This window comes from Oreochromis niloticus, linkage group LG4 (assembly GCF_001858045.2).
Source record: "Oreochromis niloticus isolate F11D_XX linkage group LG4, O_niloticus_UMD_NMBU, whole genome shotgun sequence".
Classification (NCBI taxonomy): domain Eukaryota; kingdom Metazoa; phylum Chordata; class Actinopteri; order Cichliformes; family Cichlidae; genus Oreochromis; species Oreochromis niloticus.
In genome coordinates, this window is record NC_031969.2 from 22853599 (window position 1) to 22872823 (window position 19225).

Below are 19225 nucleotides of genomic sequence, written 5' to 3' on the forward strand. Positions count from 1 at the left end.
AACTATATCTGTAATTGGCTTGGATTTGGTGTTCCTTGACACATCACCGGCTCCAGAGTCCCAAGAATGACAATAATAGCAAAATTACTTGTTTTGCTATTATTATATTTCAAGTTTATTTTTATTCGAGGTTTGCGAGTACACAATGTCTTTGTTCTAGTCAGACCTTTTACCAGGTAAGTGTTTTTCCTTACCTGGTAAAAGGTTAAAGTTTAACTTTGGTTCACTATTACGACCTTTTTTCTACATAGAAGAATTTTCAATAGGCTGGACTGTGTCCAGTTTCCTAAAGCTTCCCTGAGGCTAACAAATGAGGGGTGGTGACAAGTCCTGTATTTACTACAAGCGAGGTAAACAAGTTCTTCAAGTCGTGTTGCTCTATAACCTTGGTTCCTCATAAACTGTGTCCAGACTGCTCTCTGGACTCCCAGCAGGGTGCTTCTTCCTTACAGACAGCAGCTCCCCCTCCCACACACCCTGCATCAGGAACCATGGCGTTGCGCCCACGCGCTTCCTCCCAGCCTTTAAAGCTTAACTTCTTTCACAGTTCTAAGCTAAATTCGTCCCTGCGACCTCGAGCTGTTTCGTCACAGTCAGGCTCCATGCTGGAAGATGAGCTCTCCTGTCCTATATGCTGTGAAATCTTCAAGGAGCCGGTAGTGCTCAAGTGCAGCCACAGTTTCTGCCGGGCCTGTCTTCAGCAGTTCTGGAACAAGAAGAAGGCCAGGCGTGAATGTCCCGTCTGCAGGAGGAAGTGCTCGCTGACTGAGCCCACAGTCAGCTTGACTCTGAAGAATGTGGCCGACACCTTCCTGAAGGAGCACGGGCACAGGGGAGCCACAGCGGGAACTGGGGCCGGTGGTACAGGGAAAAAAGCAGTGGCAGTGGATTTTAAATGCAGTACACATGAGGAAGTTCTTAAACTCTTCTGTCTGGATGACTTTGAAGTCCTGTGCTGTGTGTGTCAAACCTCCAAGAAGCACCTCGGACATCGAGTGTGTCCCATAGAAGAAGGTGCTCAGGATCTTAAGGTATTGCACTTTTGTTCCCTTTCCTGTTACCCACATCCAGCTTTAGCAGATGTCTACCCCGCACAGATCCTTGGTATGCTGGAAGGAGTTAAAAGGGAGTTCTTCCTTGATGCTATCATCAAGTGCTTGCTTATAGAGGTTCACATAATAATTGGAGCTCTCTCTCGTATAGTGTGCAATTTTCACCTTATGAAACAAGCACCTGCTATTCTTAATTGGAGTTACATAAATACAATTGAACAATTTGCCATTTGTTTTATGTGCCATTTAAGCAAACTACCTTTGACCTTTTAGTCCTCCTTTGAAAAAGTCACTTTACTGCTTTCAAATTGAAGAAGGTGATACTTTTGCAAACTAAGGAAACTGTTAACATTGTTCAAGGTACAATAAGATAAATATTACTCTTTATCCTCGCCCTTCAGGCAGAGCTGAAAAATGAGCTGACTCCTCTGAAGAAAAACCTGCGTTGCCTCTATGAAGCCAAGCAGGAGTGTGACGACACAACTGTGCACATCAAGGTATCAATAAACACTCAGATACCACGAAACACTAGAGGACCTGCATGGACGCTGACGTAACAGTGACTGAAGTTGAGCAGTGCAATGTTAAATGTGTAAATATGTCAGCTAATGTCTCAGAGCAGGTGAAATATACTTCTCCAAAAAGTTAATGTCTAACATCAAATTAGTTAAACTTCCAGGATACTGATCTGGTCAGTTAAGTAGCAGAGAGGGTTGATGGTCAGTTTCAGTTGCCTTGGTGTTAATTAGATTAACAACAGGTAGACTAGATGGGCAACAGTGAGGCAACCCTCCAAACAATAATGGTTTTACAGGTGGAGGCCACTGACATTTTTTCCATTCTTTTCTAGTTTTCAATAGTTTTGCATTTGTCTAGGGTCAGTGTCACTACTTGTAGCTTGAGGCAATACCTGGATTGTACAGATTGCACAGGTAGTCCAGATCCTCCAGGATGGTACATCAACATGTGCCATTTTCAGGTTTGCTGTCTCTCCCGGTGCAGTCTCAGTATCGTGGAGGAGATTCCAGGAGAGAGGCCGTTATTCTCCAAGAGGTGGATAGGCCTGTAGAAAGTCCTTAACCTGTCAGCAGGACCGCTATTTGCTCATTTGAGCAAAGAGGAACAGGATGAGCACTGCCAGAGTCCTACGAAATAACCTCCAGCAGGCCACTGGTGTGAATGTCATGATGAAACAATAAGGAAAAAAATCTTCATGAGGGTGACCTGAGGCCCATTGCTCTCTAATAGGCCCTGTGCTCACTGAGCAGCACAACACAACTGTATTTCCAATTGAATAGCGGAATTGACAGTTCCACCACTTTCACCCTGTAGTTTTCACAGATGAGAGCAGGTTCACAGTGAGCACATGTGACAGATTTGAAAGGGTCTGGAGAAGCTGTGAAGAATGTTATGCTGCCTGTAACATCGTTCAGCATGACAGGTTTGGTGGTAGGTCAGTGATGGTTTGGGGAGACATATCCACGAGTACACAGACCTCTAGAGGCTAGGGAGTAGCACCATGAAGGAACTGATACCACTGACTGACCCTCACTCTTGCCTAACATAAATCCAATATAACACTTCTGGGACATTATGTTTTGGTATAAGCTGGTGGGTTGCACCTTAAGTCCCTTTTGAGGAAGTATGAATAAAGAAAGAAAAGTAGACTAGAAATGATTTTTTACACTGATCCATATTCCCATGTGTAGAGCCAGACTCAGGCCACAGAAAAGCAGATAAAAGAGGAGTTTGAGGAGCTGCGGGAGTTCCTCCGGAGGGAGGAGGAAGAACGGCTGGCCACTCTGCAGAAAGAGGATAAGGAGAAGAAAGAGCTAGTGAAGAAGAAGTCTGACAGCATCGCCAGAGATATCCTCACCTTCTCTCACGCTGTCATTGCCATTGAGAACGAGATTGCATCCAATGATGTTAATTTCCTTCAGGTGAGCGGATTTTAACGGTTTTCTGCATCACATCCACCCCACGAAACACACTGCTTATAACTCTTTCTTTCCTTATTTCAGAATTATACAAACACAAAGAAAAGGTAGGATGTTTAAAAACGTATTTGGCAGCGTCATGCCAGCTTCAACACTCGTGATTCAGCACTACTTTCTTTCTGTCTTTCTTCTACCTCTCACAGAGCACAGATCCCACCCAAGAATCCAGAAAAAGTCTCAGGTGCTCTTATAAATGTGGCCAAGCATGTCAGTTCCCTCAAGTATCACGTGTGGGAGAAAATGGTGCATCTTGTTCAGTACAGTAAGAACTCACGTGACTCTCTGTGACATATTCTTGTATACATCAAGAAGGAAGTTTTTTTTTAGAGATCTTCGCATTTAAACTATTCAATGTATCTCGAATTTCTTTCTTCTTCTTAATCACCAACTATATGTAATCTTTTAGCACCCATCACCTTGGATCCTAACACTGCCTACTCCTGGCTGTCCCTCACCTCGGATCTGACCAGTGTGGCCAACAGCGGATCCCTGCAGCAACTCCCGGACAATCCTGAACGGTTCGGTCATTTTGTGTTCGTTCTGGGCTCAGAGGGTTTTACGTCAGGCCGTCACGCCTGGGAGGTAGAGGTGGGCGACAAAGTGGAGTGGATGCTCGGGGTGGTCAAAGAGTCAATCGACAGGAAGGGACACATGTCGGGCTGTCCCGAGGGTGGCTTTTGGATGATCTCATACTTTGAAGGGGAGTACTCAGCCATGACGAGGCCCAGCACCCCGCTGCATCTGGAGGGGGAGCTAACTCGAGTTAGAGTGCAGCTGGACTACGACTCTGGAGAGGTCATCTTCTCCAACCCTGTCAATATGACACCCATCTACACTTTCAATGACTTCTTCACTCAGAAGATGTACCCCTTCTTCTGCCCTGGTGCTAACATCAACGGAAACAACCCCAAACCTCTTAAAATCTGCCCCGCCAAGGTGGCTGTGTGGAACAGCACAACCTGGTGATTAGTGAGGACCTTAGAAAGGACATCAGTGGAATTGAAATTCATTATATGAACCAAGTGTGAATCAAATGATTAATCAAATCATATCAGTGCATGATTGTTGGTAAAATGAGCACGACACAAGCTGAGTGATAACAGCAATAATTGGTTTATTTCACTTGGGTTCATTTAGTGATTGACTGCAGGTTACGAAGCCAAAAGAGGCTCTTTAGAGCGAACAAGGGGACGCAGTTGCAATAATTATACAGCAAGGCTCCATTATACTTCTCAGCCCGGCAGGCTGTCACACTAAGCATCCCCTGCACACTGTCCTGAACATCAATCTCCCCCTGGTGGTTGCAAACACAGTTAATAAACGTCTCACACTGGAACACAATTATTTTCACTTCTAGTTCAGAAAAACTCATGCGAGTGTCACAGATGATTCGAGTTCTGCTTTTTTCCCCACCCGGTTCAAATGTGACACAGATCTGTCACTCACTGCCGGTATAATCATTAGAGCACACACTTTCTGGACTTTTTCATACATGACTGTTCTGAACTTGTTTTATAAGAATTTATACAGTTTTAGTCTATCTTTGAAAAATACAGAATAGCGGCTAAATGTAAAAATACTTTTTTTAATTGCATGAGTAAAAAGCATGTGTAATAGGTTATATTGGGAGGAAAGAGGAAACTTTCATAAGACCTGTCCTGACTATGTGTGCAGTCTTTAAGTATTGTGCAGTGACTCCTGCAACAGCTTATTTTCCATGCAATGATGACGCAAACATGGAACCATTGTTTGTATAAATGTTGAATCATTCGTCATAATTGCTTGGTAATTGTCCTTAATTAATAAAGTAATCATATTCTGAGACCAGTCTTGTCCCTCTATATTGTTTCACTGTATCCTTTATACAAGATGTAACTGGAAATTTGATTTCCTCTTCTCCACACATGGAACTGTTGAAGCCAGCCAGGTTGCAACACTGAAAAGGCTCTTTTGTCATCTCCTGCCGGAGAGGAGAAGAGTGGTACAAAAATGTCAGTGCACAGGTTACATGTGAGTAAGATCAAGCTTTTGGGTGGCAGATCACTTACCTTTATGCTGCAAAAAGAAATGGTAGGGATGATGATGCATGCGATTTTAGATCTTCTTCTAAAGGGGAAGCGCAACCTAATGATGAGGACCAGAAGGAGCAAGAGTCAAAGTCTGCTTTTTCTAATTTAACAAATACAAGACCGCTTTAGATATAGTATTTTATCCTCCTCAGTCCTTACTTTAATGCTCAACATTATTGTGGACTTTAGTCTGCATGTTCTCTGGCCTGCCACCCTGCAGGGGGCCTTTGGCCAGAACCCCTGCTTTGTTAATCAGCAGGTTGAGACCTACTGTATTCACCAGGGAGACCTCCTGCTGGGTGTACTGTTTTATGCAACAAAGGTCAGTGGCGTCTGACAGAGAAAGAAAGAAAGTGGAGCATCAGGGGCGGTCAATAGTGAACAGTCAGATAAATATCAGAACAGTGGGCTAGTGGTGGAGGCGGGGCCCGTTTGTTCCCTGGTATGTGCAGAGTATAACAGAAGAACATCCGATGATCAGGCATAACATTATGACCACTAAAAGGTAGCGTGAATAACACTCAGTATTTGTTCATCATGGCGGGATTTATTGGCGGGCAAGTGAAATTAGTCCTCAACATTGATGTATCAGAAGCAGGGAAAATGAGCCGTTTGTCAGAGCATCTTCAAACCTGAAGCTCTTGCGGGGTGTTCCCAGTCCGCAGAGGTCAGTATCTATCAAAAGTGGTCCAAGGAAGGAACAATGGTGAACCAGTATCACGGGGAGCCAGAGTTCACTGATGCACACGAAGAGTGAAGGCTGACCCATTTGGTCTAATTCTAGAGACAAGCTATCGTAGCAAATTTCTGTAAAAGTTAAAGCTGGTTCTGATGATGTCAGAATACATAGTGTATCATAGTTTGTCGTGTATAGGGCTACATAGCCACAGACCAGTGTCCATGTAGCCCATGCTGACCCCTGTCCCAACAACGGGCACAACTGGATCATAAAAAGGAGCACAATAATGACTTTGAGAAGTTGACTTGGCGTCTAAATTCCCCAGATCTAAATCCAAGTGAGCATCTGTGGGATGTGCTGTGTAAACAAGTCTGATCCATGGAGGGCCATTTGCTGCCGGTGGCACTGGTACATTCAAGGTGGATGGAATAATGAAAGAGGAGGACAACCTCAAAATTCTTCATGTCACCTCAAACCAACAGCTAGATTGTTGAAACGTAAACACATTTGGGTGTCCCAGAAGAACATTGATCCTATTCACATCAAAACTGGTTTTGGAGGCTTCTGGAAAAAGAACAGTTCAAAGAAACCATTAAAAAACCAAAAATATCATGATATTCATGCCAAAAATGAATGTATGCAAACTTCTGACCAAAGATGCTGTAGTGTTCTCGCTTATATGGACAACAGGATGCTTCTTTTGTCACCGTTTCCTGTGTCTGTAAATACATAGAAAGAAATTTAAACAATCAAAAGATGCAATCCATCAGTTATACTATTTTTTTTGTCTTCTTGTCCATCTCCTGTGACATCATTTTAAACACATTTTCTATTACAGTTAGGGAGCAGTTTCCTATAAAGTGGCACAAAGGTTTAGGGCTGTTACCTCAGCTGTGGATTCATCTGACTTCCTGCAACAGTTTTCTCACCGGGTGGGGGTCCTCTGTTGTCTCCAGTGTTAAGCATGCTGCCTGGCTGAAGCTCCATTTCCTCTGCCTCGGTTTGCACAGTTTGAGCTTTCTCATTCAGCCTCAGCTGACTGTTTAGTCTTTAGCCTGGCCACACCCATGTTTGTTCTGTCGCTTTGCCTGCATATTATCCATTCGATATGACACGTAAAACATGTGCACAGGGGCCCTATTTTGAGGCTTTTCCAAGATAAAATAAGCTTAAGAGCAAGAAAAGACACATATAATGGCAAATAAAAGAACCCAGACGTGATGATGGTGATAACGTGTAAAACATGCTGGATGAGGAGGAGGATGAGGAGGAGTGTGATTCGTGTTAGTCTTTTTTCCAAAGCCCAACAAGAACAACATGTGCAAAGCAATGAAAACAAAGGGCTTCGTGGTTATGAGAAGAGAGGAACTCACCCAGTGAGATGACCGTTGGTTAAAAACACACTGTCCACATTAACTTAACTAACAGCACAGACACGAGGGGCCGTGGTAGACTTATGTAAGCCATATGGGCGCACAGACCAAGTGCTATAACACATGCAGCAGTATTATGCAGTTGTCCGTGAGCTCGGTGACATTACAGTAGATGATTTAGAGCCATTTAGTGTGAGTCATGCACAGTGTCGATGTAGCACAGCAAAAATAGCTTCTGAATGTGAGCTCAGTAAACCACACAAAAGACTGTCAGACAATTAAATGATTCATTTAGATAAGAAAATAATGTGAAAGCACTGATGTCAAGTAGTTTTCATCAACTGTGTTAAGCCCTTAGATTCCGTGTCCAGCATTACAAACGAATAAAAAAACAGCAACAAAGCAATGACAAGCTGTATGGAATGCCTTTAATATATACATATTTCCACCTGTTATAATGGCACTGAAGCTACAGCAGTGGTGTTGGCAGGGATTTGTATTCCTGGCACATGATTGCACCGTTTCTGTGTGAAACGGCACACTCTGAATGTCTGGCAAAAGATTTACAGAGGCTTGCAAATCTTTGATAAAGAAACGGCATAAATGTCCACAGTAACAAATGATTTACTCTTCAAAAAAGGAAAAGAATTAACCTCGGGTGTGGGGAGTGATCAGAACAGCGCCCTGTTCACTTGTTTTGAGAGGAATAATCTTCTTCGGAAACCAAATTGCACAATAGGTTTAAAACCTAAAGAAATGTCTTGTTAATGTGGATATTTATAGAAGCGTGTAATAAATATAGCAAAAAAACAAATATTGTGAGGCTTATAATTTAGCTTCAAAAGTGACAAGCTCTCAAATTGATGTTTATAAGCTTCACAAAGGTCGTATTTATTGCAGGGATCGTCGTAAACTGGATGGCGTGACACTGGAGTCTCTGTACCTTTTATTTTGTCCATCCCCTGCCTCTCTAACATGCACGTCAGTAAAAGCAAGCTGGCAGCAGGACGGCTCACACTGACACAAGCAGAGGGAGCGGGACTTTTAGGATTTGGGAAGAAAAACAACAAATGTGGGTCAGATTTGTTCAGAGAGGACTCGTATATGTATATTTAAAAAACTATGAGAAACTCAGACAACAGTGTGACCGAATGCCCTGCACTGACGATATAAGCTTGCTGTCCATTATTGAGACTGGTGCTCTTTGGATTCCTCCGCTGCTGGTGAGCGTAAACTGAGTGTGTGAGCGAGTGGTTAACAAAAAGAAAACCCCCAAAACAACCCCCTCCCAGAAAACCTCACGAGGGAGGGGTGCAGACTCTGGTGTCTTTTTGAAATACGTCGAACGACAAAAGTGTGACAACACGGGAAAGGACACAACAACACATCCCTTGACTTTCATTTGGCAGCAGCTTCCTTTGGCTGTCCGGATTTTAAATTGGCAGTGTCTTGCTTTCGATCCATAAGCATACGCACGCGTACTCACTCACATGGTGCAGCCATACATACTTACAAACATACATACAGTACATGATGCAGTACATAACATGCACGTACACAGATATAAATACGTAAAGGTTTTCTTTAAATGCACTTCTGTGTCCGCAGCTCTCCGCTTTGAAAATAGGAAGGTGCATAAATAAAACATTCCTATTGTTATAGAAAAGGTCCATGCATGCCTGGCACCTCTGGGTTTGCCGAGACTGAATGTGGAGGAAATATGAGGGCTGTGTGCCATCTGGCTGTATCCCCTCATATCTCACCACTTCATAAATTATGCTTCTTCTTTGTGATTGTGTCGTTTGACTCTCTGGCAGTGTTTGGACAGTACATTAGTCTCTCTGGATCTCTCTCTCCCTCTCTCTCTTTATTTATTTATTTACTGTCCTTCACAGATGGGTGCTGTCCTGCGTATCGAACCTGTGGCTCTCTGAGAGCCCGGTGCTGCACTTCCTGCTGCTCCCTTGATTAGGTACCAAGGAGAGGGGGTCTGGCCTGATCAGGTACCTGGAGACGGGACACAGGACAGATAGACCACAGTAGTATTTGTAATTTTTAGTGCTGGTTTCACTTATAGCACTAAAAGTGTGCTGTGTATACTCACACGACATCATGGAGCTCCAGTCTGGTGTCTGGAGGAGGGTTGATGAGGATGTATGACAGTCTGTTCCCTTGGTCTGTCATCCCGTCTGACACAGGAAGAAAAGAGGTTAGTAAAGCAGGAAATGAAGTAGGCACAGGATACACAGCAGGCCGTGCTACATCCGCACATGCAGAATAGGCTTTATGTTACACTGAGTCACATGACAGGAATTTGGATAAAAATGGACACAAGTCCAAACACTATCACAACATTAGGGTGAGCGACACAGACACTTTGCTTAAGTAGAAGCAGAAATTTGAAAAAATGAAAAGGCTGGTATGATTACAGTGATGATTACAGTGTATTAATGTGTTTTTTTATTCATGCAGACGGTCTAGGTGAAGTAATTTTGTAACAATTTGAAATGTGCAAATGCGATCGGAGTATTTTCACATTATTTGTAAAAAGGTTTGAAAATATTAGTTTAACCTAATTATTTGTAAATAATTAAGAAAATAAGAAAAACATTAGAAACTACTTATTATAAATGTCAAATAAGGTAACCTGCCACTTTATTACGTACGCCAAGTTCAACATTCTGTTCCACGACATCCCAAACATCCTCTGTTGGATTGAGATCTGGTGACTCTGGAAGCTATTTGATTACAGTGAACTTGTTGTCAGTTTGAGATGAACCTGAGTTTTGTAACATTAAGTGTTATCCTGCTAGAAGCAGCACTTTTCTGATACACGTGGTCAGCAATAATACTCAGATAGGCTGTCGTGTTTAAATGATTCTCAGTTGGTACTTAGGGACCCAACCTGACTGACGCCTGGTATAAGACAGGACAGATCCATGCTTTCATGTTGTTTAAACCAAATTCTGACTCAACCATCAAAATGTGGCAGTAGAAATTAATTTGGATAGTCCGTGGCCTGTGTTTCCTGTTCTTAGCTGACAGGTTTGGGACCTGGTGTGGACAGCTGCCAGAGATCTGCTGTTCACTGGATATTATCTATTTTTCTGGTGATTTTCTGTAAACCCAAGAGACGTTTGTGGAAGAAAATCCCATCAGATCAGCAGTTTCTGAAACTCAAAACACGGCCTGGCACCAACAAACATTCCACTTCCCTTCAAGTCGCCTTTCCTTCCCACTCCGATGCTCATTTTGAATTTCAGCACTTCCTTGGCCATGTCTACATTTCTAAAAGCACTGACTTGCTGCCATGTGATTGGCTGATTGGATATTTGTGTAAGCAAACGGTTGAACAGGTGCACGTAAAAAAAAACCGAAGCACCGAGTGCAGTTTAAAGTAAGGCAAACACTTAGATAATCCAAAAATACTGAATTAAAAAAACCCTGAATGTTTGATCCCTTTGTGAAGGAGATCCAGTGGCCATGTTGCTCCACTATGAAAGCTTACAGGTGTGCAGCGTCCCTCACTTGTCACACCACGAAGACAGTGATGGAAAAATCTCTCAGACTGAGGCTTGTCACAGAAGCTGTGTCCACCTTTTACATACAGCCTCTGGTCCTTTCAGTATAGTTATAGACTTGGGGAATCGATGCCAAGATGCATTAAAGCTGTTTTAGTAGCACACGGTGACCCGACACCTACTTGTCTCCCGTCTGTGTGTGCTACATCCACCACTCAAAAGCAGGAACAGCTAGATTCCTACACAAATTGCTGCAGACTTACTGAATCCACTTGGAGAAAGGCCCAAATGTTTCATCCTTGTCCGCACCAGCGCGTTGAGTTCCTGCCTCTCCGAGCGCCTGAAAAGAGTCAGTCTCTGTTGGCTGATCCTCTCTGCCGCACTGCCGGGTCCCCCTTTGGACCCGCTGGAACTCCGACCCCCCTTCCTGCTCAACCGCCGTGCCCACTGCATGCTCTTCCTCCTCAGCAGCGGGTGGTCTGAAGAGTGCGAAGAGGTGGAAATGGGCTCTGAGGATGTCGAGTTCCGGTGGGCGCTGGTCCGCGATAACAGGGGCTCCCTGGGTTCCCTGGTGTCCTCGTAGTCTTCAACTGTGATAGACACCTGGGACTGAGACCCACACACAAGCAAAAGCTTACACTTCCTCATATGTGAAGTAAACCTGTTATCACGCTGGTTTCATTAAATCAGTTCTGCGGCAGTTCTGTTTTCTGATTTCTCAAAGCAAAGCGGGATTAACACTTTCTTATCTTATTAGAAACAAATGATGAATAAAAGATAGATTCTTTGAATATAATCACAAGTGTTTTTTTGGCAAAACTCTCAGTTCCCAAAGCGCCATGTTTAATATGCAGATTTCATTCAACTATGTCTGTTTCACTTCATGGAAACACATCAAAACTAAGCTCTGTCTTCACATCTATCTGTGTCTTCATAACATGAACAAACTGGATTAGCATCAAGACAGATTCTTCTATTTAAACTAATCCAAAGGGAAAATTCCCTGACTGATTTTTTTTTTTATAGTGAGGAAACTCTTTAAAAGCAGAAAGTGTATTTATTCCTTGCAATTTAATAACCTCTAGATTAAAGTAACTGGAGTGACAATAATTTCTTAGCCATAAAACCACAAAACAAGAGGAGCCGCTGACCTCAGAGACTGGAAGCTTGTGGGCCTCCGTTCGGTAGATGCCTATGGGAATGTCTCCAGTGGACGAGCATAGCTTCTGGTAGAGCCTGCCATAGTTGCGGATCCACAGGTCATCTTCTGTGATTTTCATCTAGATGACAAACAACACAATAATCAGCATCACAAGGACTTACAGTCCAAACACAGTTCGAGCTGCTCGTGTCGCTACTTACGGCACAGAGGAAACCTGATCCCGGCATGGAGTCTAAACCAAGCAGCAGCCTGGTGATGGAGATCATGTAGTCCTTCACAAATGACTGGCAGGACATTCAAACAAAAAGTCAGTAGATATAGATCACACTCGGCACACTCAGGAGAAGGATCTTTGTTATTCAGTAAGAGTTTGTTTGAGAAACCTGGTAGAGGAGAGTGTCCAGCATGCTAACGCTAAACACCTTCCCAGCAGCGAAGGGCAGGCGGAACATAAAGACCAAGTTAGACCCCTTCTCCCTTTCCTTCTGGAGAACAGACACAAAGACACACAGCATTTTTTGGATTACACAAGTCCCAAAGGCGATAAAAACACGAGACTGTAAGCACCACAATCTTTTTAAAACCCGACGTCTTTAAGCTGTTATGAAATCAAGCTTCCTTGACTTGAAGTTAGCGCTGACAAAGTGACATTCACTCTCATGGCCACATTAGAGTTTCCTCTGCATCTGATTAGCATGTAATGTTGGATTAAACTCCCACCATGCATAGCAAAATCAAAACAAACCCCCCCAAAAAAGAGGTTGGAAATCCACTAAAGGCCTTTTTCCAACTGTGAGGCGATGCCGTTCATGAGAAATTTAAATTTATCTCATCACGCTGTTGTTTCTGTATTGAAATTCATTCATTTTAAGATTTCAAGCAGTGACTAATTTACTGCTCTGTTGATTAATGTTATTGATGCCCAAGGGGGATTCATTAGCTTTCACGCAGAGAACAACATTATCAACAACAACAGATATTAAAAAAGGCAAGATGTAATGGGTGAAAGGAACAAAAACCACAAGCTTACGATCAATCACACGTTTTACTCTGGGATCATTAGAGGAGCTGTGGCAAAAGAGCTCTACAAATCAATTTATTTTGAAAGGCACTTATGGCACACTGAAGATTGGCTTTCACACTGCCATTTTTTTCCCTTATGCTGTTTTTTTCCCCATTATAAGGTCTGTATTGAAGGAAATGATAGTAAAAGAAAATATAGAGTTTTACCTTTTCCAGTTTGGACAGAGCTAAAGAGTAGTGGTCTTTGACTTTAAACTGCATGAAGCGCATGTTGGCCGGGTGCGTGAGCTCTGTGATGATACTCAAACCTGGGAACAGCCTGAAGGGGCGGGGGACGAGAAGGACACGCAGAGAAAGATATTAAAATTTGAAGCTAGTGTGTGAGATTGAAGAACAAGTTTGGGCAGAGCAGACCTGAACAGTGTTTGGACGTTGACGATGGTCTTTGCATCAGCCATATAGTCCTCCTCAGCAATCATGGAACTCTCCTTGTCAACCACCACCATGGTGTCGGCGAAAGTGATCCCACATCGCAGCAGACTGTCCAGACTGTGGAAAGAGAAGGAACGACGATTAAAAAGCTAAAAATAAGAATAAAGAAATAAAGAAACAAGGAGATTTGGGTTGTCTTACTTGTCGATAGAGCCCACTGTGTAGAACACCATGGGGAACCAGCAGATTGCCTCCAGGAAGTCTGCTTCGGGTCTAAACCAATCAAAACACAAATAGACTTGAGAGTCCCACCGGTAGAGATTTATACACACAATGATAAAGAGCTAACGTTCCCACAGTGACAGACCCCTCCTCACTCAGTCTTGAAAAATAAGGCACAACCAAACAGCCTGCAGATAAAGCTGAAAATAACAGCACTACACTGGAGTGACTCAGCTTTTTATTGCCTTTTTATTGGATTCCACTCTCATTTGGCCAACTGCGCTTGTGTACCAGCCACAAAACACGACACAGGATTGTGGAGAGCATTGTCCTGAAAGCATTCAGCGTTCCACAAATCATGTTCGCCGTGACCAGTTTTTCTCCTCCACTTGCTATTTACAGAGGGACTCATTCTGCCATCCTCTGCAACCTGTATATGAGACGCAGCGCACCACCGTGCTGACTTTGAAGCCTGAGTTTACAATAACAGCCAACGCATCACAAGAAATAATAGAGATGTTGCGCTCACATGCTCTCCAGCAGGAGCACAATAGGGTTGAGCTCCTTCCTCGGTCGGTAGTAGGCCCGCAGAGGCACAATGAAGTTGTACAGACCATTCCCTGCACTCTCCGCGGAGACAATAATCAGCTTGTTTTTGAAGCCGTAGGAGCGGGCATCCTCGAAAGGGATGTGGTGACAAGCCTAGAAAAGAGCAGTGATGGAGGATGATGGCTATGTCAGCGTAGAAAATAGAGAGAGCAAGCCGTTTAAATTTCATACCTTGTCCAAGCGCAGGCAGCAGAAAGGCATCTTTTCTTGCAGGAGGTGGCACAGTGCAGGCGAGCTGCCGATGTATGGCGAGTTAAGCGGGTATCCCTTCACCCACCTGCAGCACAAGCCCACATTTACCTCTGAACTTACCCACTTCCACATGTTCCCACATTAAATCACTCTACTCACTCGCAGTGTCGACCCCACCAGTGGGCGCTCTCATCTTTGTCACTGTCCTCCTTGCCTTCCTCTCCTCCTTCGTCCTCGGACTGGTCTCCCAGAAGGTCAAAGGTGGGGTTGTTGACGCCGTCGACTAGCTCCAGGACAGGGGCGATGCTGTGTCGCCTCTCCTCTGCGGAGTCTCCCATGGCGGGAAGAGCCAAGGTGTTGGCACCCCCGGTCTCTGTCCTGGAGCTGCTTCTGCTTCCTCTCCCACTGCCAGGTCCTGCGCTTCCTGCGTCCTGGCCTTCTGGACTGCTGTCACTGGAGTCCTGCAGGTCGATGGCAACTGTGCCTAAAACACACACACAGAGGATTAAGCATGGATTCAGGTTTAGATCGGAGCAGTTTTGATCATTGTCCACTAGGTGGTGTGTTTGTAAAACCAGTTTTCTGGCATCATTATTATTTTTTTTGGTAGTTGCTCTTGTCAAGTGTGATTTACTCCATAATAAAATAGATGGTAATTCCCCTCCAAATGCTGTGAAGGTTTCTTTTAATCTCCTGGATAGATTTCAAATTTGAGAGTGCATAATTCTGGCAGCTGTGACTGAGCTGCTCTCTAAGACAGTTTAATAACAGGTTTGCATTTTTGACCAACACAGAAACTGCAAGCAGAAGGTCAGTGTGTAAATGTTACACAGTCTTTGTGCGGCGCCCATCTGACTGACCCATGCTGGCGATGATACTGTGGACTGGCAGGCGGGTGAGTCCATGGTAGATGCTTTGGTGCACTCCCCTGGCATTTCCTCCTGTGCCACCCCACGATGGCTCCCTTTGGCCCCTGACAAATGCTGAGTTCTCCTCTTTGGAGATATTGATGTAAAAGCAAGTGTCAGAGGCTCCCATGATGTGGCACGGACCAGGGTTTAATAGGATGTTGGCTGTGTCCAGCCTGCGTACTCCGATTAAGCACACCCCATACCTGCAGCCACACAGACAAGATCAGCTCTGAATTGTGCAACGTCATGTGCTTTAAAAGCTTTTGCAGATCATTGCTTACTTTTTGTGAGCGTGAAAGGAGGCGAAAGTGAAACTCTTCCCCTGGTATTCCCCAAAGAATTTGCTTTCTTCCAGACGGATGTGATGCACCTCATTGGCCGAGCACCGGCGGTAGGTGCGGTGCCATTGGTCCGCCGAGCATGCACCACCCTCCCTGCGAGGAAAAATTGGCCATGTGGGGAAAGACTGACCTTTAAAACATGTTACACAAAACATCCAGCTCTTCCATCAAGGCTGAGGAGGTAACATCTTATATCTCTGTCAGAGCTGCTGATCAAGACTTCAGCACAGCGATGCACGCATGGACACCCAGGCTGTCTGAACAATAGGTCCCAGATGAACACATTCGCACAGTTAGGAGGACAGCAGTTTACACAGGGGGATACGGCTTAAGACGCGGAGGCTAAAGAGGTGATAACAGGAAGCAGGGGTGTGGGGGCAGTGTGAATGTGGGAGGCCTGCAACAAAGACCGTATTACATAAAAAAGTGTTATAGCAAATTTACAGTTTACAGGAACTAAGTGCAAGGCAGGGGAGGAGGAGGACAAATCCTCGTCATGTCGCGTTGTCGCAGCCAATAAACCAAATGGCATCACGTCCAGATATAGAAGCAAACTTATGAAACACCCTGCTTTCGAATGTTGAACCGTTTTGCTGAACTGTTAAATGTTTTCTGCCTTTTTGCAATTGAAAAATATGCTTATTGCACTCACTTGCGTGCAGATATTACAGGGCCCAACATCTGAATAAGCTTTAAATAAGAAGCTGCTGGTGTAATGTGTTGGCTTGCAGTCTTTATTTATCTGACATTTTACATTTAATTCATTAGTTCGTGTTTTTGTTTTGAAAGAAATGCTAAAAATATATAGCCTAGCCATAAATCTGCACATATTTAATGGTGTAACACCTAATTGGGATATTTGAAGACAAAATTTGTGAAAACTCGCAATTCAAAACATATTTGTACCCCACTCAAGTGTAGTGTTTCCCCTTGAGATGATCGATATAATTGTTGTAATTTTGCCTCTGCACACCACCATGATGGATTTATAATGAAACAATCAAGATGTGATTAAAGTCCAGATTTTCAGCTTTAATTCAAAAGGCTTTTGCAAAATAATTGCATTTACTGTTCAGTATTTACAGCCATTTTTATAGACCTTCATACAATTTCAGATGCTCAAAATTAATAGGACAACTGCATGCTTTTCAGGTATTTTGCATTAAAACTGAAGGCAAAAAAGACCCAGAAACAAGCAGCAACTGAAGGTGGCTGCAGTAAAGGATGAAACACAGCATTTAGTGATGTCCAGGGGTTTTAGACTCCCAGCAGTCATTGACTGCAAAGAATTTTCATCCAAACATTAAAGAAGCCTTATATATAAAATTATGTCATTTTGTCCAATTAATTTTGAGGCGTGGAAAATGGAAAATTCCTAAAAAAATAATCCAAATGTTTGTAAAATGTCTTGAATTAAAGCTGACAGCTCGTACGGAGGCAAAACTACAAAACTTAAGAGCAAAAACATTCCACTTCATGCATAACCATGTAAACAAACACCGTTTCATGCCTCACATTTCCCTTGCAAACAATGACAGTTAGCGCCATGTGCAGCACAGCATGCAAACTGTGGAAGTTGACAGAGAATTTAGGATAACCTTGAGCGCAAACATGGGAAAAGAAAAATCTACCTGTTGAGGGCTTGAAAGGCTCCTACACGTTGCTTGAAGGCCTCTTGGTGCGCCGTTCTTAAAAAATAAAGATGAGTGACAGTGAAGAGACACGACGCAGCTGAGTTTTACTGCTTACTGCATTTTTGAATTTCGAGACTGCATCGGCGTTGTGTGGACAGTTAAATCGAAAGAACGATAGGCAGAGAGAAAACAAGTGAACTCACTGTCCTCTAGAGGAGTGGATCAATAGAGTGATGAGAGTTGAGGTACCAGGGCACACACAGTTTAAAGCCAGCATGGCATACTTAAACTCTTCTTCACATACCACATGGTCTGCAAACACAAAAAAGAGAACAGGGACAAAGGATGCATCTGCAAATCGCATTGTTATTTTTAAAAGTTGATCTTCGTCTTTTGCCTGCTCCATCTGACCCCATCCCTGTCTTCTGTCATCTCCTTTGTGGTCTTCCTCTTTTCCTCCAGCTTGGCAGCTTCACATTCATCGTCATCTGTTCAGTGTGTCATCTATCCTCCTCTGCACAGGCCCAAACCATCTTCTCCTCTATCTTCTACCGGCACCCTGCTGGTCAATAGCACCTGTGGTGGTCGTCGTTAATCCAAGGCTGGACCAATCCAGTATGGAAATCTCATTCTTGTCGATCCGCATATTTGATTTGGCTAATGTTTTATGTCGGATGCCCTTCCTGATGCAGCCCTCCCCATTTATCTGTGCTCGTGACCGGCGCTTGGAATACACTGAGTTTTGCCTCTTTCTTTATGGCTGGGTTCTTTTTAAAAGTTGTGATGTCACATCATTATGTACAGGTGTTACCTACTGATGGGTGGGAAATGAATGAAAGAAAACAGGTTTCAGGTGTTGATTCTCATTTGGATTTAGGTTACAACACTTGATTTCCTTCATGTAACATTGCAGCAAAACACTCGGTGACCCGTCATGCCCGGTGGACAAGGGTATTATCTGCCTGGAAGATAAAAGTGATCGCTCACAACAGCTTCTTTTATTGATTTGCAGTGACCCTTACCTCCAAATGTGGGCCACAACAGCACAAACTCTCACCTCAGGAGTCAAAGGTTTAACTTTTTCCTTTAATTGGTCAAATGTCTATAAATTGATGGATCCGGGTCAAAGATTAATAATCAGACCAACGTATTAAATAGCAATATTTTCATTTGAATTATGCTTTTTTTAAAAATTAACCTTTTTCCCACCACATGTGCTCACAGTCCAAACCCAGAGCTGGGAAAATACATTTTGTTTATCCAACTAATGCTTCAAAACTCAATGATACTCAATAGACAATTAGATGAAAAACACACAACACATTTAGTAATTTAAGAAGCTGCAAGCAGAAACTTTGTGGCATTTTTTCTTTGCATGCAACACATTCATTCAAATTATTATTCATTTTCTGCTAACCAGAAATAGTTTAGTTTGATGTTCATTTAATTATCTGCTCAAAACACTAAAAAACAACATTTTAAAAAAAGCCTCTGTAATAAATATGCAAGCTACTCAGGAGTTTCACTGAGACTTCCTGCTAAATAAATATTCCCAAAGAAAACTGTTGGTCTAATTTACTTTACATCTCTTTTAAACACACAAAATGTAGCGTGCGTACATATTAGACTGTTATTGTGGCTCTATCCTTAACATTAAAGGACACAAGTGCACAATCAAATGTCACTATCTCACACTGGAATATGTCTAAATGTTGCCTGACGTTTGTCACCGTCCCCGTTGACTCAGATGGGATCAATTTTATGTCGCTGCTCGGATCTTTTTTTTTCTTTTTTTTTGGGTGGGGGTGAGACCCGGCAACAGGCCGGTGATTCAGTGTCAACCCCACTGAGCCACCTTCCACTCACATCATTGAGCACTTAACGTAGCGCTGCCCGGGTGCCAAGCGAGCCAAACTGAGCAAACGCAGATGACGGTGCCTCGTTTACCTGTTGCTGCTCAGCATCCTCTTTGAAAGAAAAACCAATAGAGCGATTAATGTTTTTTGTA

General features: G+C 43.4%; 2 protein-coding genes across 5 annotated transcripts in view; one reads left to right on the forward strand and one right to left on the reverse strand.

Moving 5' to 3' along the window:
• Positions 1-340: 340 nt before the first annotated feature.
• On the forward strand, positions 341-4876 carry trim35-12 (tripartite motif containing 35-12). Its single transcript, XM_003441975.5, has 6 exons — positions 341-1031; positions 1454-1549; positions 2762-2992; positions 3074-3096; positions 3193-3311; positions 3456-4876. The coding sequence occupies exons 1-6, from the start codon at positions 492-494 to the stop codon at positions 4013-4015; spliced, it is 1569 nt and encodes a 522-aa protein (XP_003442023.1). The 5' UTR covers positions 341-491; the 3' UTR covers positions 4016-4876.
• A 2702-nt stretch (positions 4877-7578) lies between these two features.
• Positions 7579-19225, reverse strand: part of kcnt2b (potassium sodium-activated channel subfamily T member 2b) — a 43987-nt gene continuing 32340 nt past the window's right edge. For 3 of the 4 annotated variants that reach the window (XM_013269565.3, XM_005468685.4, XM_013269562.3), the window contains 16 exons: positions 17421-17529; positions 17215-17271; positions 15524-15676; positions 15192-15445; positions 14491-14815; positions 14311-14416; positions 14060-14232; positions 13510-13581; positions 13291-13425; positions 13084-13195; positions 12237-12338; positions 12054-12137; positions 11843-11971; positions 10955-11300; positions 9275-9359; positions 7579-9177 (listed from right to left, as the gene is read on the reverse strand). In XM_013269565.3, the coding sequence (XP_013125019.1) occupies positions 9060-9177; positions 9275-9359; positions 10955-11300; positions 11843-11971; positions 12054-12137; positions 12237-12338; positions 13084-13195; positions 13291-13425; positions 13510-13581; positions 14060-14232; positions 14311-14416; positions 14491-14815; positions 15192-15445; positions 15524-15676; positions 17215-17271; positions 17421-17529 (2360 nt within the window). In that variant the 3' untranslated portion in view covers positions 7579-9059. The remainder of the gene's footprint in view (positions 9178-9274; positions 9360-10954; positions 11301-11842; positions 11972-12053; positions 12138-12236; positions 12339-13083; positions 13196-13290; positions 13426-13509; positions 13582-14059; positions 14233-14310; positions 14417-14490; positions 14816-15191; positions 15446-15523; positions 15677-17214; positions 17272-17420; positions 17530-19225) is intronic. The other variant, XM_019357846.2, reaches the window with a different exon arrangement.

Bases quoted from the DNA above. Each gene is read 5' to 3' on its own strand.
- trim35-12 (XM_003441975.5), top strand. From the start codon at position 492: ATGGCGTTGCGCCCACGCGCTTCCTCCCAGCCTTTAAAGCTTAACTTC. The intron at 2,993-3,073 runs GTGAGCGGATTT...TCCTTATTTCAG, and splicing joins ATGATGTTAATTTCCTTCAG to AATTATACAAACACAAAGAA. The intron at 3,097-3,192 runs GTAGGATGTTTA...TACCTCTCACAG, and splicing joins TATACAAACACAAAGAAAAG to AGCACAGATCCCACCCAAGA.